At 43.1% G+C, this 22,976-nt stretch overlaps 2 protein-coding genes across 4 annotated transcripts in view; one reads left to right on the top strand and one right to left on the bottom strand.

Moving 5' to 3' along the window:
- Positions 1 to 30: 30 nt before the first annotated feature.
- Positions 31 to 18,947, bottom strand: DNAI4 (dynein axonemal intermediate chain 4). Of its 3 annotated transcripts, XM_054073755.1 has the most exons (18): positions 18,852 to 18,947; positions 18,271 to 18,433; positions 17,272 to 17,459; positions 15,140 to 15,249; positions 14,759 to 14,915; positions 13,145 to 13,284; positions 11,780 to 11,938; positions 11,104 to 11,295; positions 9,602 to 9,852; positions 8,205 to 8,291; positions 6,467 to 6,618; positions 5,240 to 5,397; positions 4,920 to 5,041; positions 4,161 to 4,259; positions 3,287 to 3,513; positions 2,371 to 2,524; positions 1,763 to 2,029; positions 31 to 1,630 (listed from the first exon to the last, which is right to left on the bottom strand). In XM_054073755.1, exons 1-17 carry the CDS (start codon positions 18,884 to 18,886, stop codon positions 1,976 to 1,978), a joined length of 2,448 nt encoding a protein of 815 aa, XP_053929730.1. In that variant the 5' UTR covers positions 18,887 to 18,947; the 3' UTR covers positions 31 to 1,630; positions 1,763 to 1,975. The 3 variants fall into 3 exon arrangements, with proteins under 3 accessions (XP_053929730.1, XP_053929729.1, XP_053929731.1); XM_054073754.1 differs by having other exon boundaries at positions 31 to 2,056; XM_054073756.1 differs by lacking the exon at positions 2,371 to 2,524.
- Positions 18,948 to 20,377: 1,430 nt separating this feature from the next.
- The window catches only part of MIER1 (MIER1 transcriptional regulator), a 37,012-nt gene continuing 34,413 nt past the window's right edge, over positions 20,378 to 22,976 (top strand). Inside the window, exon 1 of the mRNA XM_054072953.1 lies at positions 20,378 to 20,516. Coding sequence (XP_053928928.1) covers positions 20,508 to 20,516 — 9 coding nt within the window. The 5' untranslated portion in view covers positions 20,378 to 20,507. The remainder of the gene's footprint in view (positions 20,517 to 22,976) is intronic.

Below are 22,976 nucleotides of genomic sequence, written 5' to 3'. Positions count from 1 at the left end.
GGCAAATGCTTATGAATGCAAGCTGTCAAACATACAGTGAAGTAGCTCCAGTGCAGTGCGTGGCACGTCTCTACAGTGAGGCCTGTGGATATGGCCCCTGTCCAAAAAGGCACAGGAATGAGAGACGCTCCAAACAAAGCACAGAATAGCTACAGATTAGTCTCCTGGCTGTCCTTTTCCTTTTGGTAATTCCTGAAAGACAGAAGTGGGTTTCCTAAAACAGCATGGAGCAGTGTTGCTGTGCTTTAAGACCAGAGGCCAGTAGATCAGTGGTGTTGACTGAAGTTGCTGTAAGCTTCTATAAAAAAAAGCAATAAAATGCCTTGAGGAGAAATTTGTCAATTATGAGGTCAGAAATGCCATGTTTAAGAACAAAATATATGTGGAACACTGGATATCTTTAGCACTTCCTAGCACCGCAAGTGTTTTCCAGCACCATAATGTTACAGTTAATTAGTTTACACTATGTGCAGGGTGAATTACAATGTGTTACAGCTGTGACAGAAAGCTTGTTTTTTACCAGTAGCATCAGTAGGTAAACAGTCCTGAGCATGGATGGAAAATATATGGTGTATTCTGCTCAGATTTGTAATAATGGTCAACACATGATTCACCTTAATGAGTGTCTTTCTTTGAAGTGCATGAAGATTAATTTTATGTCCAGGGTTAGCTTGGATGTTCACTGTCAAATGTGCAGAACACAGAAGGAAGTGAATGTTAATGCTTCACAAATGATCTTTAACTTCGGTGATGTGTTTAAATGTTGGATGTTTATTGTCAGGCTAATGACAGAGTCTGAATGTTCTGTATCTATAAAATACACGTCTCGCTCCATAATGCTTTCAGGAGCAGGCAGCTATTGCCTCTGTCAGTTGGCAGGCAGAGCACCTCATGCTGGGCTTTTGTATTGCCTGGCTCTCGTGACTGGGCAGCCCTGCTGCACTGGTCAGGCAATAGGGCTGTAGCCTAGATTTTGCTCCTGATTATGAATCTGTAGAGATGGCTCCATGTTTTCCATGACCAGTAGGTCTCCAAAAATCCCCTCAGACACCATGGTCCAGCTGGTGGCTACCTGGGTGCTTTTTTCTGTTTCTTCTCATTTGCCCCCCAAAAAGACAGCTGGCAATGCAGGCCTGACCACGTGTTCCCAGCAGCTTTTGTCTCTCCAGCTGCTGGGGGTGGGCTAGGGGAAGTGGGGAGGTCTCTAAAAACCAGACCTGGCTTCCCAAGCTGTGGAAGTCAGTCCTTGCTCCAGGACACTATTACCTCATGAGAGGACTTTGCAGAAACATGCCAGTGTGCAACAGAAGCAACTTAAACTGTGGTTTTACACTATCCTAATTTGTCAGGGTTGAAAAAGTTGGTCTCTCCTTCTGCCTGGTGTGCGATGATCTGCAACTCGCAGGAGCACCTCATGTGCAAAGCTCAGCCTTCACCCTCAGTGGTGGTTTATGGGATGACAGACAAGGTGGATCTGATGAAAAGTCCATTAATTTCCTGTACATTTTCACAGGGAAGAGACAGGCTAAATCTAGCAGGGACTTGGGCTGTGCTCTTGCTCCTGATGGGGTGGCTGATACAGGAGGTGATTTGGGTAGTTTTGTGTTTTGAGTAGCCCAAGAAGAAAAGCCTTGAAGGAAATAAACAACAAGGAGAAGAAACTTTGCAGGAAAAAAAAAAAAAAAACCACAAACCAAACAAACAAAAAAAAAAAGGAAAGAAAAAACCCAAGGAGAAAAGACTACAGAATCCTTCCTATTACCTTATCTGTATTACAGGGAAGTCCATTTGTGTAGTAATAGAGTAGATTCTTCATCTAGTGAGGGGGACTTCCAGAGGAAACTTCAGAGCATTTGAAGATTACTAACCAGTATGGAGTCACAGAGACATTGTAATGTTTCAAAAAGCACAAATTGTTTGCATTAGTACTACAATAAGTCTTCTTTGCTGTCCACCAACTGCAAAGTGGCATCACTTAGCTACTGTTAACAGCTACAGCAGTTCTGATTGTATCGTGTAAGTTATCGACCTGTAAAACAAGAGGGGGAAAAAAGAGCTGTATGACAGTGTAATTGCAGTACAAGCCATGCAGTGACCTAAAATTCCTACCCATGAACTGGGAACCGACTTGTTTGTGTAGTGAGCACCCACAAAGCAGGCTAGGGTGGTTTCTATTGACTTAGCTGATTCTTTGTTACAGTTCTGTTAAAACTATGCCTACCTCTAATAGTGGTTTTCCTTGAAAACAGTGCTTCTAGGCAGCCTCTTTGGATTGCATTTATAGCATCATACTTAGGAGCATGCAAATATGTATCTCATTTATAAAGGAAATTACTTCTCAGGACAATACCTCTTGCTAGTGGATCATACCTTATTACTGCTGTGAGCAGCCAGGTTCTGCAGCTCAAACACACCGACTTCTCCTTTACTGTCTCCTGCCAGAAGGCAGTCAGTGTTGTTGGCAAAGAGCACAGAAGTGAATTCTGCTCCTGGGCTGGCGAAGCAAAAGACCACGGGGTGGAAGCTGCAACCCAGCAGAGGCAAGTGTTAATGGTGACATAGGTGTAAAGCCTAACAGTAATGCAGGCCTGAAACGTGTTGAATGTTCCATTTTTTATGGTCTAGATTAACTCAAAAACTAAAAAGTGAGGCAGTGTTCTGTTTGGTCTCTACCAGAACAAAAATCCCATCCCGGCGCTATTAACTAAGAGATCCTGGTTACCTAAAATCTGTCCTATTGCCTAAAGGGGTGTGTGTAATATTTTTATTATACAAATAACTTGCTTTTTGCTCCCACAATAATTGGCAGGCCGCCTCCTCCACTGTGGGCTTCGTGCTGTCATTAATACTGAATAGTACAGACCAGGTAGTAGCACAGATTACCTAAGCTGCATGTGAGATGTGTGCCTACTTTGCAGTAGTGGGAAAGCATGAGAGGTGTCTGAACTTCTGATCATCTTATCTTTATAAAACATCCAAAGTAACTCACTTTTGTTGTTTTTCTTTTATCTATGGCAATTTTAGAATCTATGATTTCTGTAGCAAAAAAAGCAGTTTTACACGTTATCAGTTCCATGAGGCATCTAGCTCCTCTTTTAATCACAATTCTCTCCTAACTCCCAGCTGCTTTTGCAAAATGACTATTTCAAAATGCAATACTCCCAGTAACTAAGCAAGCAAATGGCATGGAGCTGTCATGGTCTCATAACAATACCGATTGGGCAATAATATGTAGCCTTTTAGCCATTAAGTTTCAGAATCTTCTTTGAGAAAAGCAATTACTTACATGCTGACACTAAGATCCCAAATTTCTACTCTGCTTTTATTTGCTGCTGCAAATATGGAGGCTGATTTTGGAGACCACATAATATCATTAACAGAAGCAGTGGTGGAACTGAAAGTTAAAATGGGCGTCTGTGAATCCTGCTGCCATAAAATAATGCTCCAGTCTGCAGAACAGCTTAGGAACATGTCGGTGCTGAATGGATTCCAAGTGACTTTGTACACAGGACCCTTGGTGTTTGGGAAGAAACAAAATAAAGAACTTAATGTTATTCTAGAGCTACAGCCTCACAGGATGGTTTTAAATAGTGACCCTTCATGGAAACCCGTAACTGTCCTCAACCTTAATGCCAAAACCAGTATTGTTTTATGTGTACCCATAGGAAATTAGGATGCAGATGTGGTAAGACAGGAGAGGTCTTAGGAATAGAAAGCATTCAGCTGATTCTGGCCCTTCACCAGTCATTAGGAGAAGCTGATGCTGAAAGGAAGCTTCTTGGATGGAACAAAGGCTTTAAAAAAGAAAGAGGTGCTGTTAAAGTTCTGCCATCTTTCTCTCAGAGGTAAGACTATATAACAGTGGTTTCCAGGACAACGAGACTACTGACAGTTTTCTTAAAATAAAGCTAGAACTAAAGCTTTAAAACAATTTATAGTACAAGTTTCAATAAATTATTTTTATAAATATCCTATAGTGTAGAAAGTAATTCTGCAAGGCTCTCATGCTTTATGCTATGGGAATCCATTCCTAATGTAAGAAAAGAAGTTTGGGTTTCTTTTGTTGCACATGCTTTGTTTAGTAAATATAAGCAAAGAAACTATTATGTTTGAGAGATTAATTGAAGCTTTTGCTGTGGTTACTTCTATGTATCACCCACCTTATGGCCCCGGTACGTCTGTAGAAACTGTTCATTGCATGAACAGGAGCACTTGTGGATGTGACCCTCTTCTGTTCCAGCAAGATAAACATTAGTATCCTGAAAGAAAGGTAAAAGCAACCTGGATTAACCTCTTTATCACTCATCCAAAGACATACAAAAGACTGGATGAGTTGGGCAGTGACAGTGCCCTGAGGAACTAAAGTGGAGTTGCAGGACATTGTGCGCTGGGCTGCTGGCAGGTCTGCTAGAGGTGTATGTGCAATAGATGCAGTGGTGCCAGAGTGTGTCGTTTGCTATGTGTGTTCTCCATCTCTGCAGCACATAGACTGTGATTTTTGGCTCCTGAAAATCGCTGTGATCCACATGGGCAAATACATGAATTTTTCAAATCCTCAGAGGACAAAACTTTCAGCTGGATAAAGAGAAGCACAGCCACCTAAGTTCTAGACTGGGGAGATGTTGAATCGTCAAATTCTCACTGATTTGATCAACACACAGAGGAACGTAGCCCTAAGATTTGGCCCAATGTAAATACGATTACTACAGCTGCAATGATACAGTTGTTCAGATACAGAGATTACTTGCTTGGTTTAATTTATCATCAATTTTGGGTAAAATTGTTATTAGCTAAGAAGAAATTTGTTTCAGAACTAAATACACTATAAATACACTGCATATTACAGTAGCTCCAGTTGAGGATCTCACCACCGCTGTGTAGGTCTCCTGGATAATATTTCAGCCAGGAAATGTACCTACCTTTGGATGGAAGTCAAAGCACATTCCAGCTGCCTGTTGAGATATTGGAGCTTCTCTTTTCCCTCCTTTCTCACCTGGTAATTTTTTCTTCTCACTTCCTGTTCGCTTTATTTTCATCAGATCTGTGCAAATAGGAAGAGTTTTTGTCAAACAGGTATGTGTCAGTGCTATGAATAACTCATGCTTTCTCGGAACATTAACAGCTCTTAAATGTTTTATATATGATAACTGATTTAAAGAATGCTTCCTGAAATAAAATGAAGTGATTGCAATTTCAGGTATTAACCCTCTGCATAAAAGTTGCAGGGGAAAACACTTACTAGTGCAGTCCAGTCTTTTCTGTATAAGCCACTCAGTTACTCGGCTGTCTGCTGAGATGCAGATTAATCTCTCTTTCTTGCCACCTCCTGTTGCACTTCTGTCCTGTTCCACCCACTTCAGTTGCCATATAGGACCTGTGTGTTTATTTGAAGATGCACTGGGACAAAACCCACGAATGATAAATCATAGATGGACAAAGACGAGACAATACATTTGAAAAATAATTAACCTTCCACTTTGTCATAAGACTTGATGTTCATTACAGAAATGTTGTTAAGCTCTTCTTGTTAAAAAAAAATAAATCTAAACCTCTGCTCTTTTCTCCAGGCAAGCTTTTCTCTAATCAGACATGTTTGATATTTAGTTTCAGGGCACTGTTCAATGTGCTGATGCACCTTTCATTGACACCTGATCATGAAATCAGTCCACACCCTGTAGGAGAATGCCCTAGACCTGGGGAGCTGCCCACAGGGCAAATGTCTCTCTGATCACCCCTTCTTTCTTGTTTTCTTCATAATTCCTGCTTATCACTCACCTATTCTGGTATTTTCTCAATTTTTGATATGGAATCAGTTTGAAACCAGCAAAAGCTACCACTGGTCTCCCACAAGGATTTACTATCTGGGACAGGATTATCCTAGTTAGTACATGGAGTATAAAGTTATACGTGGTAGTAACTTGCTGCATTTTCTTAAAAAGTCAGAGCACAGTAGTAATTTGTTCGACCTTTCCAAGGCAGAGAGCTTGATTTGTATGGACAGCAACAGTACAGAGAATTTTGTATCTCAAACAAGAACCAGTGGTGTTAAAGTAATGTCAGCATTTATCAGCAGAAATAAGAAAAGGGAATGATGGCAGTGCAGAGGGAGAATGGCATTCTCTGAGGGTTTGCCTGTATCCATGTAAATAGGTGGATGGGAAAAGTTCAGCTCACTCTTGCACTTCAAGACATTTATTTATGCATTACCATAAATTTTTGTGTCGGCAGTTTTGTCACAGAAACTTCTAGCATTTGAGGGTATTATATTGGCATTTCCAGTCTAAACTGGAAGATGCTGACAAAAGTTGGAAATTAAAGAATTGCAACATCCCTGAGCACTCACAAGCCTTACTTATAAAGAGTGCTACTATTCTATTCCCTCAGCTTCTCAGGTGTGGATATTCTTTTATTTGTTATTTGCTAAGATGTGACTGAGGTGGGAGGAGATGGGAACACATAGCCTTACCTGCTCTCCAAAAGTGGGGTGTTGTCATAGTTCCGTACATCATAGATTGCAACAGAACCATTGTACATTCCAACTGCTAAAAGATTTGGGCTTGCCATAGAAAAATCCAAAGCAGTAACACCATCCTTACACCGGAAAATACGCTCTGGCCACTGAATAGTAGGAAAATACAAGAATGTTTTAAGTCAGTTTCTTAATTTACCTCCATCTTCTCAATACTGGATATAAGATTGTCAGGCTTTGCTGGAAAATTCAAGTGCTGATGATCATAGCGACTGCTTCTAGACAGAAATTGTGTACTGTATCCTAAATAGTTCAGTTTATTTCTTGCTGAACTGATAAAATTATAAAATTATGAAACACTATGCAGACATATGACACTGTAAAATAAGGCAGATGGGCCTGCTGCAAACCAGATACCTAAAAAGCAAGTTCCCTGAGATTCTGCTATGCAAATACAGAGTGAGGGGTTTGTTTGATTTGTTTGGGTATTTTTAAACAAACTTGGCACTTCAAAACATTTCTCCAGTTGTTTTCTATCTTGTAATATGAAGATAAGTACGTTTCCAAATGCAGAAACTTAGATAAACTGCAATCTAATGTGCTTCAGGGATGTGTAAACCACTGTTTTCATGTAGTTTCTCCATGTAACCAGAAAACTGATTCAGCTCTGTTATAAGATTAAACCTGTAAAGTACAGTTACTGTACTGAGCTCTTGAAATCTGAGACAGTAGAGTGTTCATTTGCCAAGACCTGTATTTCAGGTCATATTTTTTAATGTCAGGGACTTGAGGACTAAGGTGACATCAGGGAATCACAAGAGTATTTGATTGTTGTTGAGGTGATAAATACGCATCCAGGACTTGACTCTGCATGTTTTAACTTAGTCTAATACACAATTTTGGCTATGTGAAGAAATCAAATTAAAACCATGTAACGTGGTGGCAATCAGATGGTTTTTATGATGTCATTTTGTAACTGAAATTTCCAAGATTTTTTTTTAAAGTCTAGTTTAATAAGGATAACTCTTCAGATGGATATGTAAATGTGACATCTGTGACCTCCACTGTCTTTTTGACAGTACTATAAGAAGCTAGATTAGATAATTATATGCTTCTTATTTTCCTTCAGCCTAACGGAATTTCATGGTACAACAGAAAATGGATTGGAAAGGATAATGCTTAAATTTAAAATATAGATATTTTCTGTAATGAGAGTTTGGAAGTGTTGAACAATGGTCAAAAATCATTTCTACCCACAGTAATAATGAAACAGATTTACAGGCTTGGGCAGGTCACTCGAGGGATTGGAAATGGGATACAGAGATCTGCATTGCTAAGTTGCCCAGCATAGTCAGGTGCTACCTGAGAGCTGTAACCATCTGTTAGCTGTTCAGTGGCCTGTGTGCAATGAGTTTAGTTCCTGTGAACAGACGTCCATGTTAGCAAACTACCAGTACAGGCAGCACCTCTGCTGGATGCGTCACCTGAGAGGATGCACAGGCACAAAATCTGAACTGCTTCCTGCAGGCACTTTGTTTGGATCAAGATTTAAGCACGTTGCCAGCTACTGCAGTCAGAATAAATTTCCCAGATACAGTTTTGGCTAGTATATTCAACCTTGTTGGCTAGGTCTTGCTTTTTGAAATGAGAAGTGGGAAATTAGAATAAAGCAGAAATAGTATAGAAGAAAAGTGCATTAAAGAAAAAGAAAGAAAACAAACTGAGTGCTTCTTACCATGGGGTTCTTCAGTGACCAACAGCAAGCCAAGCCCTTCTTCTGTTCTTTAAAATCAAATGCTCTGTAACCCACAGCTAAAAGGTCCTAGAAGCACAGATTAACAGATACATCTCAGTTTAACATAGAGGTAAGTTGGGTATTTTTAAAAGGTGATTTTCTGTTAACAGCGACTCTCAGTACAAAGTCTAGAAAAATAATGCTTGTGTCGTTTCGAAGCAGAATAACACACAAGAACAGAATTTCTAGAATAGTGGAAACTGGTTCAGCTACAAGGGCGTTCATAGTCACTGTCAACTGTGTTTGCAATCCACCCTCTCTGGCCATCATAAAAATACGTCTCTTTCCAGAGATGAATATACACTGTTCTATAACCTTATTTTCATGTGCAGTATTTAATAATAATTCTACTTCTCTCTCTCAATGGTAGCTGTAAAAGGGAGCTTCAGTGACTACCTCAAACTCATAGCTTTTAGCTCTCTACAGTGGGGTCTGGTGAATTCTCTTCATTCCCTTCCACAAGTAGAAGTAAGAAACAGCAGCAAGACTTTAAGTCTTTAACTCCATTAATTTTTTTTTCCTATGCCCAAGTAGCTTGTGAAACTAATGCTTTAAAAGTAGGTATTTGTTTGCCCTACAATTCTAAGACTATAATGTGTCCAACTTTATAATATCTGGGGATCTGGTGTACAAACAGTATGAAATGGTCTTTATTGTCTCTCTCTTTTTCCCTGGGGCAATCTTACTGGTTTTATATTTCTCATCCTCACCTGCTTTTCACCTTCCTTCCATTCATTATTTTTGTTGTGGCCATAAGAGAGCTCTGTTGGAAAAACTGAGCTTTACATTGATCTGAAAGTGGAGATGTTTTAGTCATCCTCACCACCACTGAAACTGAATTAAATAAACTTGGGCCAGCTGCTTGTAAATCTATGCCTGTTATTATGCATCTTAAGAGTTCGATGAATGCAGCTTTCTTGGGAGATTACTGTTAAAAACAAAAATGCAGTCTCTATAAAATGTAGTAGTAGGGGGTTAAATTTTGACTTCCATTTCTATAACAGACCAAGTCTGTTATCTTAATGTTGTTGTTCAGGTGAGCGTCCATGGCAAACTGGACCAATTAAATTAAATTCTGGACCAGTTAAAACTGTTGGGATACATTTTGGAAAAGCTTAGCACAGCTGTCTAGCCTGTAGACTAACGTAGCAATATTGTTAAAAGAGAAGACAAAATACAGAGTCAGAGATGCAAAGATGACCTACCTGACTGTAGGGATGAATGCATCTCTCTGAGATCCCTCCCAACAAAGTACATCAAAACTAGGAGTTTATTTACACCAACAACTGCTCATACCATTTTGTAAACAGCTTAGAAGAAGCAATGTGTTAACTCACTGGGTTGACTTTGTTCCAAGCCATACTGCTCACACTGTGACCATGTGTTAAATCACACATATATGACCACAGCTGCTCCAGTCTGGGAGGTGCAGTTTCTTCTAGGGTTTTCTTTAGATCTGACAGAACTGATGGGTCAATGAATGCTTCCTTCTGCTCTTCCTTATCCTCCTTTTTCTTGTCCTGCCCTTCCTCATTAGCTTCTTTCATGGCTGCTACCTTATCACTAGTGTCTGATGTAACATCAGGATCTAAAATGCACAAATACAATAGCACATGAGTAGTCTCATTTCACTTCTCCAACTCCAGTCATTCACATGAGAAGAAAAAAATTGCCCTTTCAGTAAATATTTGCAGCAAAAAGAATGACGATTTGAGGAATTCAGACATCCTAACTTCTAAAACTGTAGCTAAAACATCGAATGGCCAGATCAGGTTGTAGTGTGCCAGTTATGCTCTGGGTGTCTAATGAGTGGATTTAGCTACCCAGCAACAAGTTAGGAATTTATGTCCACCTCTAACAGGAATGTTTCTAATCTCTCATATTTAAAATATTGTTTAAACAGGGATTTTTTTTCATGGTAATGCCAAATTTTGCAGAGCCACATGCATTGATGCCATAACACCATAGCTAAGTTGCGTGATGCTATAATAAGTTGCTCATTACTGGAGAAAATTAGGTGTAGAGTATATTTTTAGACTGTGTTGACTACATTTTTTTTTGTTTACTCACCCCCTTGTTTTATGTAATGTACAAATCATAAATGGATCGCAGATCACTGTAAACAACATAACCCAGTAACTGCCATATTGTCAGAACAAAAGCTTCCTGGCCAGTACCCTGCTCCAGCTGTAGCTGCTTCCTGAAGAGTGAGAATGTAACAGGCTCATTGCCTGAGAAACTGAAACCCTCTCTGATACGAAGAGCTACAATACCATAAAAGCAGTATGAGTCTGCCTTTTGGTCTTTTTAATCCCTGTGTTAACTTGGAAGACCTGTAAAAGCTAAAATATTACTGAGTACTTGGGTCCAGATAATGCCTGTAACAGTCTGCAGTGAATATACCTCATTAGAAACTGAACATCTATCAGGCTAGAACTTCTGTTTGCCATCAGTCTATTTACAAAATAATAATTACAAAAAAAAAAATTGTAAAAGGCATTCCAATGCAAAAATGGTGGGAGAAGTAGCAGAATTAGTCTGTATCTTAAATGTCAGGAAACAAGTTTGATATTTTGAGTAAATATCAGTTTGTTGTGATAAAGAGAGATAAGTCAGCTCAGAACTTATTTATTCAATTCTTCCACCAAGTATTGTAAGGATTTCTGTTAGTGTAAAACTGCAAAGTTCATGTTGATATCTCATAAACTCTCCTTTCCTTTGTCTGTTTCTTAAATGGCTTGTCCTCCGCAAAGAGCTTCAATGAGGGACATAACTCCATGACTTTCACTAACGTGTAAAGCCTTGTGCTGAAAACAGGGTAGCCCAAGAACAAACAAACCTATAAGGACAGGAAACTGCCGATAAGCTGCAAGTTTGGGTTGAAAAATATTCTCCATTAGAATCCTCTCCATGAAAAATAAATTCAGATGAAAGTTTTTGGATGTTAATATAGCCTCTGAATGGCATTCCTCCTCTTTGTGGATCCTGGCAAGAACAGCACCTTCTGAAATTGTTACAGGAGTTGTGCTACCTGGAAACAAATAATATGGGAAAAAACAGTTTTAACATGATACTACTTTGCACATAAAATCAAAGGGATAAGAAGTCTCCCCCACTTGCAAAAAGCATTGCATAACCTACCATCATTTAAAAAATCCTTTTTCAATTAATTTTTCTTGCTTTAATTTTGTTTTCTTTTGTTGATCAAGTACTCTGCATGATGAGATACTTGTGGAATTTTTCACAAGTGGTATTCTGCTTCTACTGTCCCAAGTAAGTTGGTACAAGTAGGCTTTGTCACTGACTGTTTATCTTTATTTCAGATCATTTATGACAGCATTGGATAGAGAAGGTCTTGATGCAGACCTGTCCAAGACTCTTTAGCAAATTCTTTTTCAAGTGCCAGACAGGCAGAAAAAGTATTTTCTTTGTGTAGTTTTCACCACACAACATATTGATGTGCAGGGTTTAGAAGGATGGAAACACAGCAGAAATGTTACCTGGAAAATTGTTACCTCTGTTAGAAGAGACAGACATAGTCTGATCACGCTCTTTAGTTGTGTGAGATGTGCTGCTTTTCCCATCTGTGGGTCTGCTACCTTCTGCTTTTGACACAGTTTCTTTCTCCTGTATGTTAAATGAATCGTACAGGTCCCAGGAAGTGACTAACAGCCCTAGAAATGAATTATACAAGTATTATACAAGTCTTTTGTTTCAGCACATTGTTATAAAGGACTATGTATAGCTGAGCAAAGATCTACTTCTTGTCTGCCTTCCCAAACGTTTGGCAGAGGGGCTTTGAAACCAGCTGAGGGTCAGACAGGGCTGTAACAACAGCTCTAGTGTCACTGCAGCGTCCGCATCAGGGTCTTCTGGGTGCGTGGTTCCCCTTCAGCAGAGGTATCTCCTGGTCAAACAATGCTCTGTAACCTTGCCGGTGTGTGCCCAACTTTTCAAACATAGGTTGGAATGAGCCCTGCTAATGATCAAGGCACACAGAAAAGGGGAAGATACATTTTAAACTCAGATTAATATCTATTTTGCTTCTCCTTTTGATATATATATTTTTTTCACTTGTTTTACATACACTAGTGAACACAAAGGAAGAATGTTTGGAATAGCATTCCCCATAGTTTTCTTTGGCCTCCTACACATAAAAAAATGTCCACAGTGAAGCAAAGGTCAGCACACGCATCTAAAACATAGTTCCTCTATAGTGTTTTTAGAGCACTGAGGTTGAACATTTTGTAAAATTGCATCTCCCTTGTGACACTGCCAAGATTTTCTGCTTTCCCTGAGATTTTAAATCTCAAAACAGAAGTTCTCTTCTTTGCATTATGGCAAATAAAATAGAAGCCAGCATCACTGAAAAGTTAAGAGAAAAAAGGGAAACGTGTCCTTTCATATTTCAAGAGCATAGTTGAGTATTAGGTGAAGTTCTGCCTCCTAAGCAGCACTTTCTGCTCACAAAGTGCTGAGGCAGGCAGGACACAGCAGCTTGCAGCTAGTGTAATGACTATTTTATTGCAATCGTATAATAATAGGTGCATCAGCACCAATTTTCAGTTTTTAAGAGGGGCAGAAAAGGCCAACGCAAATCACACTAGCCTGTCTGAACTTAAAGCTCTGGAAATGAAAGCTGAAGAAACATCTTTCCTGCTTAGAGATGCAAGACAGAAAAATCCCCTTCCTCACTACCCTGTGTGTGTGCGAGGAGTCCTCTGAGGTATCACAACCTGGCTGTATGCTAGTTTCCTCCAAAAACTATTTAATAAGTAAACTAAATGTCATAATAAAGCCAAGTGCCAAGGGTACAATGAAGTAAATGAAAGTCCATTCTTACTAAACACCCTTTCCTATATGGTACTCGGAAAGTCTACCTTTATCTTCCATGATGATTTTGTCACATTGGACTTCCTTGTTCTTTGTGGCGCCATTAATGGTTTGCATAATTTTTTCCACAAAGCGATCGTTGCCAGGTCTGTTTTTGCAAATGTCAGTATAAATCCTATTCCGCTCCCTCGGAAAAAGAAAAAAAAGTGTGCATTGACTCTCTTGAAAACATCTGTGTTCAACTTCTCAGTGTATTTAACCACAAGTTGAACAGGAACGGATATCACATGTCATAAATTTACTGCTTGAGTTTTTTTTGATTGCTAGATTTTATTTTGTTCTACATATTGCCTTTCAGCAGCTATTTCTGACCTTGTGATGCTGCTCCAAAATAGGAAAGACCTGTAGAGGTAGGCATCAGCAAAAATCCCTACTCCAGTGACCTTTGCACTTCTGTGGAATTCAGAGGAGTTCAGAAGTATGTAGCTCTCAACACTTGGAGTGAATGTTAGTGCATCTAAGATACAAAACTGGAGCTAGTACATTTCTATTTGATCCAGCTCTGAGGTTCTGTAGGAATGGTCAGTGGGAATTGTGTAACTTTTTCCATATTTTTGGTTTCAATATTCTAACAGCAGATTCAGGTTATACTCAGCCCCGGTCCACCAACAGGCCATTGTGCTCAGGAAGAGTCACTGTCTGTTCCTATACAGTTGACAATATGTGCTACATACACTAGCCAAGTCTGATTCATAGGATGCTCTTCCTCTTCCTTCTTCCCCAAAATTACACTCGTATGATTTGCAGGCAGTGGGGGCTGGAGTCCTGCCATAAACTTTCCATGTATACTAGCAGAAAAAAACTCTCTTATCTAAGTTGTTCGATGCCCAGCTGCAGTACACTGCATCTCGGGCTTCATGGCTTACGTCTACAAAAGCTGTGCGATGAGTCCATCAGGCTGACAACCATCATGGAGAGAACTTTGCTGCACTCTGTCCCAGTCCACTCCTGGGAGTATGCAAAAAAACTATGTGTTCTGTGTTAACTCCCTGCCAAAGTTCATGGTAGTTCAGGGAGGAGATACCGAAGGGTACTGAAGGGGGAACAAACTGCATGCAACTAAAGGGAGACAATTTTTAATAGGCAAGGTTGCATGTGGTGGGATGAAGTTTCACCTAGCTAGAAGAGCTGTGAAGACCTTCCCATGAAGCCCAGGCCTGCCTAGTTATTTCATATCTTTGCTATTAAGAAATGATTAGGTGTAAAGCTACGCTCAAGAATCAGTGCAGAGGTTCGCAATATCTTACTGTTTCCCTTAAAATTAAATTGTGTATTTCATGTATGCTATGCTTCTCCATCTTCTCTTCCCCCATTCCTTGTGCGTTCTTGTCACCACTCCCTGCTTTTGCTTCTCTGTCATAGTTTATCAGTGAAAGAGGGTAGGAACTGGATCAACAAGATGGAGTTGTAAGGAATTTAGGCTGTCTTGTCAAAAGGGAAACCCCAGCCCATCACGGCTTTAAACAAAGTTGAAATGGCAAATAGCAATAGTCAGAACACCGAACCTATGTGTGAGCAGCCTGTTCAGGACTTTTGAGATCAACAGAAATTCAGTGTGCTGAGCTCACTACATGCATGTACACAACAACCAATATACATACAGAACTCTGCCAGCATCTTCTGATTCTACAGACACCACAACAGATGGCATATCCAACATCCATAGAGTTTCTGTCTCTGTGAGATAAATATCCACTCTCCTATCTAACTCTTCTTTTGTCAGTTCTTCTTTAATCTCCTCTTGCCTCACCTGCACATCTGAAAAATTATATGAGGTTAACAAACAAGATCTTTACTGCTCTAAATTTAAGAGAAGATAAATTAATTCTGAAAGTATTCTAATGATCAGGAGCCAAGACTTGTGAGGCACCGAGTTCATTCAAAGCGCTGGGCATCTCACATCCACTAACTGCAGTGCCTCACAGATCACAGTGCTCCAAAGAATGGTTTGAATCTATAATTATACAGTGTATGTTCTTTACCAGATAAGCTAACAGCTGGGTCTTGTTGAGAGCCAAGTTCTGCGATTTCATCTTGCATGGACTCAGTCGTTGATATGTTTGATATAGAAGTGCTCCTGCTGCCGCACGTCCTTCAGTAAGAAAGAAATAAGCAGATCTAGTACGTGAGAGTCAAGATGTCAGTTAGCAAAGCACAACAAAACCAGCAGCGTTGTTATTGGGATAAACCACAGAAGACTGAGATAGCACATACAGGGATGTTTGCATCGTAGAAGAAGTCATAGAAGGCTTAGGAAAGGAAATAATGAAATGGTTTGAGGAAGACTTAAAAAGGAAGAATCCCGCTGACAGCATATCCTGAGGCATTAAATAGCTGATGGAAAAGAAGCTGTTGAGCTCTCAGATTCATCCTTAGCATTTAATAACATGAAGTGTCGGCTACCTACTGTGCAATAACACATCCCCACAGATAGTGCTGTTCTCAACCAGAATTTAGATAATTTGGTGCTTTGCATGTGCTGAAATGTCTTTGAAATGCACAAGGAACTCATTTGAAGGGATTAGCTTGTTAAAAAAAATAGTTAATGTTCATTGGGGGATCGCTTTGATAACTAGAAACAAAACTCAAACGTTGGGTACAGTTGAGAGGTTTGTCAGCAGATTTTTTCTTCCTCAAAAGCTAAGTGTGAGCAATTATAAATATACAAACGGCATTTAAAAAGATGATTTTAAAGATTTGTATTTAAAACTGAAGTTAAATATTTTTTTCTTCTAATAAAGAGCTCTTGTCTCCAAGAAGGATGTATTTATTTTTCAGAAGATACCTTGTGTTTTTAAGTCTTTTTTTTTTTTCTTCTGTGTGTATTTGCTCCTGGTTAATATCCCTACCTCTAGGATTATCCCTTACAATAGCCACCTTAGGAAACATGACAAAAAGATAGTTGTCAAAGAGCAATCTCTTTTTCTGAGAAATAACAATGGCATTAACTTTGCCAAAGAAAACAGTTAGAAATGTTTTTCTTTATTTAACTAATATTTCTTTCCATTGCAGACGTTATTTGTCTTTTAGTCCCTTTGACTAAATAATTAGCATCTCCTCTCCATACAATTTGAATGTGTACACACTGCTTGAGAGATCTGCTTCACTATTTTTCATTTTAAACACAAATAGTTATTTACCTTCTTTGGCATGACTTAATTGAATTTATTAGCCTGAAGATAAAACAGCTGCAGTCCATTGACTTTGTTTATTCCCTCTGTACTGAAGGCTTGTATATGAAGTCTAGTAAGTAGTGAAAAATGTAATTTAGCAGTTTTAACTCAAATGTTTTTGTATAAGGACATTTTTTAAATGGATGCACATAATCGCAGAGGAAACCTGCTTAAGTTAGTTTAAAAGAGAGGATTCTTATTATGTTAACGACATTATGATATTTGAAGTGAAAGAGTAAAGTTTGTAAAAGGGTTGTCTGCACTTAAGAAGATTCATTAAAAGAGACAGAATACTTTAAAATAAATGTGTAACTCTTCAGTGAGTTATTATTCCAGTAATGGAAGCCAGAGAGCATCTGCGGTAGCTAAGGGGAGTATATTAATGAGTTGCAAATGCCCCTTCTCAGCTGTACAGCCTTGCTCAGACAACCGGGGTACGACCTCCTTTATCTTTAAGACAGCGTTTTGTCACATATATGTGTATAGGTTCCATTACAACTCTGCCTGCTGGTCTAACCAGTACAAATGCTGCAGTTTGGATGTCTGCATCACTGAACCGTGAAGTATACATTGCCATCTCTAAAAATGGTCCTTTCTAGTATGTTGTATAAAAAAATGAATGTGTTTTAGGAAGGAGAATTGAATACAATTAGAACTGCACAGGAGTGTGTGCTGCAGTCTGTTCTCACCTGTATGTATTAGAATTGCAGCAGTAGTTCTGACATACAAGTACTGGCAAATTCCATTTATTCTATTTGTTATTATTCCTCAGATTTTATAGGATGACTGTGGCTGGCATGTTTCTGTATTTTGACAACAGAGTATAAGTATTAGCCCTGCACCATTATTCCAGCTCCCAGTTTCAATGAGGACCAGCTTTGTGGTCACTGCAGGGCAGGTACTCTGCAGGACGGCATTGAAGCAACAGCATAACGACTTACCTTGAGAACAAACCTGAACTTGCACTCACTTTTGCCGCCTGATGCATGGAAAAAGAAGAGAGAAAGCCAGGTCCTGTGGTGCCACAGGAAGCACTTGATAAGAGCTTGCCCTGCCTGGGTACAACATCCTTTGGGTCTGAATGGAAGAGTGGATGGGGTGTCACATCCTTTCCTTCATCATCAAAAACCTGAAGAAATATTTAAATAATGGTAATAGTCTCACTGTTTTCACAAAACAAGCAACACTAATGACACCTGCAACATTTTCTCATCTAGAACAAAAGGAAGGCCCTGATCCAGGCAGGAACCTGACAGAACAGGTAGGTAACACCTCTCTGCAAATGATGCCTAATATAAGGTCCAACACAGAAAACCCTGAGACTGTGACTGTAACAAATTAAGAAAATCATCTACAATCACCAAAACAGTTCCCTTCTAAGCTGACACACAGCTGCATCTGACTTTGCCAACGTTCAAAGCAATTCCACAGATCATTTTCTGAAAGGCTGTTGGGGATCTCTGTCTGGTTTGCTTCTTCTACTGACAAAATGTGGGTTCTTTTGAGCACTGTCTGGATCATCAGGATCTCTTCACCATCAGTCTCAGTCAATAAGTTGGAAAGTTTTTGTCACAGATTTCTTCAGTTTCACAAGAAACTGGATGTGAACTGGACCTGTAGGTTGTGTTATGGGATTTTTTTTTTAGGTAAAGACACAGGTGCTACAGTCAGAATCTGTCACAAGCAAGTTGTTCTCAGATAAGGAGAATTGTTACTCCAATTTATTTTTTATTTATCCTTGCAGATTGTTTCTGGACACTAATCATCTTCATTTCAGAATGGATAAGCTCTTGCATGATTTTCTTTCTCCACCGCTCTTTAACTTCAGACATACCTTTTTTCCCTCCTCCCGCTCTTACTTCCTTTCTGACAACTTTTAACATCTGCAATAACTCACATTTAAAACTTTACAGTAACAGCGTGCGTAAGTGGCTCCTCACCCGTATCTCATACTGGTTCCCCAGGAGAGATCCCGTGTCCAGGGCTTTGCTATCAGAAGTTGTGGATTGTCTCCTGGAACTCATTGCTTTGTTAGCAAAGATGCCACTTGCGATGCTGGCTCGTCTTTGGCTGCCAGAACTTACTCCTGGTCCTTGCCCTACCCTGAAATCAGCATAGAAGTCATTTCAACCTGCAAAGCACAACCAACTAAATATGATCACTGAATAACTTGTCCCTTAACTTTCACAAACGATTTAAAAGATTTAAACCATTGAGTGTGATAATCCTGAAATGATGTAACTCCTCCAGAAAGTCTCCGATCAATGCCCGGGAAGGCGATCAGAGGGGAGAGGTGGACAGGAGGAGGGGGCAACACCTGCTGTAAAATAAAAGCCTGCACTACACGTTACTGGTGTTTGGTTTCCTGGGGGGTAGGTGGCATTAAAGGGGACTGAGGTGCCAGTAAAGGGAATGGAAATGGCAATAAAGGTGAGGGAAGTGGGATTAAAGGGAACGGAGCTGGCAATTAAGGGGAGGGAGGCGGCGGTAACGGCGCAGCCCGCACCCGTCCCGCACTCACAGCGAGGGCCGCCGCCTGCCGCCGGGGCCCTGCATGGCGTCGCGCGGTCACCATGGCAGCGCGCGCCAAGGCGCGGCGCGCGGATTGGCGGACAAGGACGGCACCGCCGATTGGGCGGGACACGGCGCGCGGGACGCTCCCCCCGCCCCCCCCGCCCCGCGCGCGCGCCCCGCGCTGCTCCGGGGCCGGGCCCCCGCCCCGCCCGCGGCCCCCGCTCCTCCCCCGCCGCCGGGGCCGCCGCAGCCCCGCTCCCCCTTTGTCAGTGAGGCACAAAGGTGCTGGGCGGGAGCCACAGCTCTCGGCCCGGCGGCGGGGCCGGGACAGGTCCGGGCGCTCGCGGGGGGCCGGGGCTTCGCCTCCCGCGCGCCGGAGGCAGCGGAGGTGCGTGCGAGGGCCTTCCCGGCGGAACGGGGACGCGCGGGGCGTGGAGGACGCGTTTCGTTTTGAAGTGGACGGCTGCGAGGGCCGGGCGGGAGCCGGGGCGGGCTGCGGGGCGCCGGGGCGGGACGAGCTCCACGTCTGGCCCCGCGTTTCTCCCTCCTTTAGCAGGACCGGCCCGGTGCTGCCGGCATCGCCCCCGGGGGAGCTCGCTGGGACGGCGCCTGTGCGGCCCTCCGCGTGAGTACGGCTGCGCCGCCCAGACACAGGCGGCAGCGACCGGCACGCGATTTGCGGAGCCGATTCCTGCCCAGCGATCGCGGGGCCCCGGCGGCGCGGGGAGCGGAGCGGAGCACGGCGGGGGCGGGGCCAAAGCCCCCGAGTGACGGGGGCGGGGCCAAAGGCCTAAATACCCGGCGAGGGCGTGACCAGAGTCACGATTGACAGATAGGGCGGGGCTAGCGCCCTGATTGACGGGTAGGGGGTGTGGCGAGAGTCCTGAGTGACAGATGGGGCGTGGCCACCAGCCTCCGCGCCCCGGAGGGCGGGGCCAAGGCCCTAAATGACTGGTGGGGCCTTGAACCCGGGGCTGTGGCCTGCGTCCTGAGTGACTGGCAGGAGGCGGGGCCAGAAGCCCCTTGTACCCCGAGTTGGGGCGGGGCCAAAGCCCTGACTGACAGGGGATGTGCAGCAGCCCCTTGCAGCCAGGGGGCGGGGTCAAATTAATGAGTGACAGCCTGGGGGTGGGGCCAAAGTACTGAATGACAAGCGGGGGCGTGGCCAACAGCTCATTGAAACCCAGACTGCCGAGTGGGTGGGGATTTCGCCCTGAGTGACAGGCGTGGGCGTGGCTAAAGCCCCGAGCGATGGTTGGGGGTGGCCGGCATCGCCTTGAACCTGGGGCGGGTGGCGGGGCCATCGCCTTGAGTGATTGTTGGGGGCGGGGCCATCAGCCTTCATGCCCCGGTGGAGTGGGCCCTGTGCCCTGAGTGACGGGTGAGGGGCGGGGCCAAATCACTGAGTGACAGGCGAGGGGGCGGGGCGAAAAGACTGCGTGACGGGCGCGGGCAATTCCCCGAGTGATGGGCGGGGCCAACGCCCTAAGCGAGGGGCGTGCCCAGAGCGCGGCCGTGCGCGGTGACGTAGCGCTGTCCCCGCCCCGCGCCGCCGCTCCCGCCGCCGCGCAGCCCGTGAACGCCGCCGCCGCAGCCTCCGCCGCGGCGGCGATGTGACTCCGGGGCCCTTCCCCCTTACCCCGCCGCCGCCCGCGCAGCGAACATGGCGGAGGTGAGAGCGCGGCGGCGGGGTGGGGGCCGGCCCGGGAACTTGTTGCGCGGGGCCGGGCGGGGCGTCCCGCGAGTGAAGTTGTGGGGCCGGGGAGGCCGCGCCGGGCCCCGGGACGCCGCTCGAAGCCCGGCCCCGGCCCGGGCGGCACCGGGAGCCTCGGCCCGGGACCCGAGCGCCGGCCGGGCAGCCCCAGGTGAAGGGCGCGGGGCCGGGTCTGAGCCTCTCCGCGGGCCGGGACGCCCTGGGGCCACTCGGCTCGCCGGGGCGCGGGATGGGGCTGCTTCTGGGACGAGGGGCGCTCCGTGTTGGCTCCAGCCGCGCTCTGCGTCCCGGCGGGGCTCGCATCGCAGCACCGTTGGCTCGAGGATGTAATACGTATTTATTTTCTTTAAAGATCTCTTGTCGTCAAGACAAAGGAGAGTTGCCTTTATAGAGAGGAGGGCAGCCTTGCCAATCTCCTGGGAGGGAGACCTTTCCTCGAAAAAAGAGAGAAGGTTTCTCAGGGGAGTTGCAGGGAATGGGAAAGGCTTATTGACTGCTTTTCTTCTGTGGGAAGCAGAGCAAGAGTAGCGTTTGGTTATCGGGGTGTCGATTTGTCCATCCCGATAGGATTTGGGTGAGCAGCTCTCTTGTTTCTTAGGAAGCAAGTTAGGACAGATGAGTAAATAGACATTAACATTAAGTTTCATTTAAGTTAGTCTAAGATTCGAATTTTAAGGTAATTTGCTGCTTGAACAGTGTTCACAAATGTATTGGAAATGCTTATTTGAAAGGTATGCGATTAAAAAAAAAATAATTCTTCCGTGGGACAGGCGCAGGCGTTTCTTCCAGCCAGACTGGATGAGTTGAAGATATCAGGACTAGAATATTTAACAGATGAAGCTTCTTCCCCCTTGAATTCCCTGAATATGTGTGAATTTTTACTTAGGTTTATTTAATATTACCTTTTCCTCCCAAATGAAAGCTACAATGAAGCGTTCTTCCTGTTGTTGGTAGGAAATGTGCTAATCTAGTCGTAGAAGTTAAAAGAATCTGCCTTTCTGTGTTTTTCGGGGCAGAGAATCACTGATCCCTGAGGAATTTTTTGGTCAAAAACCCATGTCTCTTAACTCCTGTTGCCTGTAAAGTTGGAGATACATTGGGGCACATGCAGATCTAGGTGTCACGGTATTCGGGATCTTTGTCTCAAGTTTCACCAAGTGTTCTTGTAAGTTTTGTTAATTAAACACAGCATTATTGTGAAATATTCGTGCTGCCTTTCTTCTGGGGGTAGCTGGAGTTCGCCATGTTGCTAAAGAGCCACAGACTGAATTACTTCCTATTCTCTATTGTCACGTACTTAGACTGACGTTAGAGCCCAGGGAGCTGTAGGAGACTTGGTTTTCGCTTTATAGATGTTGTTCCAATGGGTAAGGCTTTTATTACGTGTTAGTCTTGATATTTTGCTAATAAAGAAAGAAAGAGGGATGTTATTTTTCCCCTCAGTATTTTGGTTTTTTTTTTTTTTTTTTGAAGAAAAGCTAAGATGAATTCTTTGTCCTATTTTGGCTTCTTTATTTCAGGTTAAGGGACAGGAGCAGCGTAAAGGGGCTGTGAAAGCTTTGATCCACCTGTGGGATGAGTTCAGTAGCACAGGAGTGGCAGCAGCAGTGTAGGCTTAACTGATGTTTGTCCACAGCCATTGAATTGTGCAGACAGCTGTTTGCGTGGCTGCACTGCATTCTGGCTCAGGAAACAGTCAGCAATTTAAAATATAATATTTTCTTTTAGTCATTTAAGCCAGAAGCAGTGTCCTGAACATGGTTCCTAGCGCAGTTTATGAAATATATAGGGAGTAGGGTGGGAGGAAGTCTCCTTAGCATGGCATCACCACCGAAGCTTGGGTATAAACGTCTGCCTAGAGGAACTGAAGATGATTGCCGCTGCTTGGTGATGTGCTAGGCGTGCTGGAGAGGGCTGTGTTAGGAAAGCAATGCTCTGCGTAATGCTGTGTTGAGACAAGTGAGGGAGGACCAATCGTTTGGGCAGCCCTCGGGCTTGCTTGTCTCTGCGGACAAGGGGCTTATTACTGGCATGGGTTTGAAAACGTGAGTGGAAAGCAGGGCTGCTGTTGTGCCTCTTGCCCTCCTCCCATCCCTCCCAAGCTGAAAAATCTTGTAATGGCTCTTCTGGAGGGATGCATAGGAGCTCATCCTTCGGTTGGGAAAGATCCTAAAGTGTTGTGCTCTAGACAATCAGCCAGGCCTTAACACTAGAGATGTAAATGTCAAAAATCAAACAATATAAATATGAAACTCTTTTAATTTGCCAGGAATGTGCTTCAGACAGGAGCTCTGAGCCTGGTTAGTAAGTTAATGAGTCCAGAAAGTGAAACTAAATGAACAAAAAAGGCTGTTTCGCTTTTATGGATGCTTACTAGTTTGAATGTGAAACAGACACAAAAAAAAGAAAATAATTTGA

The sequence above is a fragment of the Cuculus canorus genome, chromosome 8 (genome assembly GCF_017976375.1).
Source record: "Cuculus canorus isolate bCucCan1 chromosome 8, bCucCan1.pri, whole genome shotgun sequence".
Lineage (NCBI taxonomy): Eukaryota > Metazoa > Chordata > Aves > Cuculiformes > Cuculidae > Cuculus > Cuculus canorus.
This window is presented reverse-complemented; position numbering and strand designations above follow the sequence as displayed.

What these genes read in the sequence shown, in the direction of transcription:
- DNAI4 (XM_054073754.1), bottom strand. Translation starts at nt 18,886, where the DNA reads ATGCAGGGCCCCGGCGGCAGGCGGCGGCCCTCGCT. An exon ending in CCCAGCTGTTAGCTTATCTG is followed by an intron (nt 14,916 to 15,139) that starts GTAAAGAACATA and finishes ATAATTTTTCAG; the next exon opens with ATGTGCAGGTGAGGCAAGAG. An exon ending in CTTGGAACAAAGTCAACCCA is followed by an intron (nt 8,292 to 9,601) that starts GTGAGTTAACAC and finishes CTGTGCTTCTAG; the next exon opens with GACCTTTTAGCTGTGGGTTA.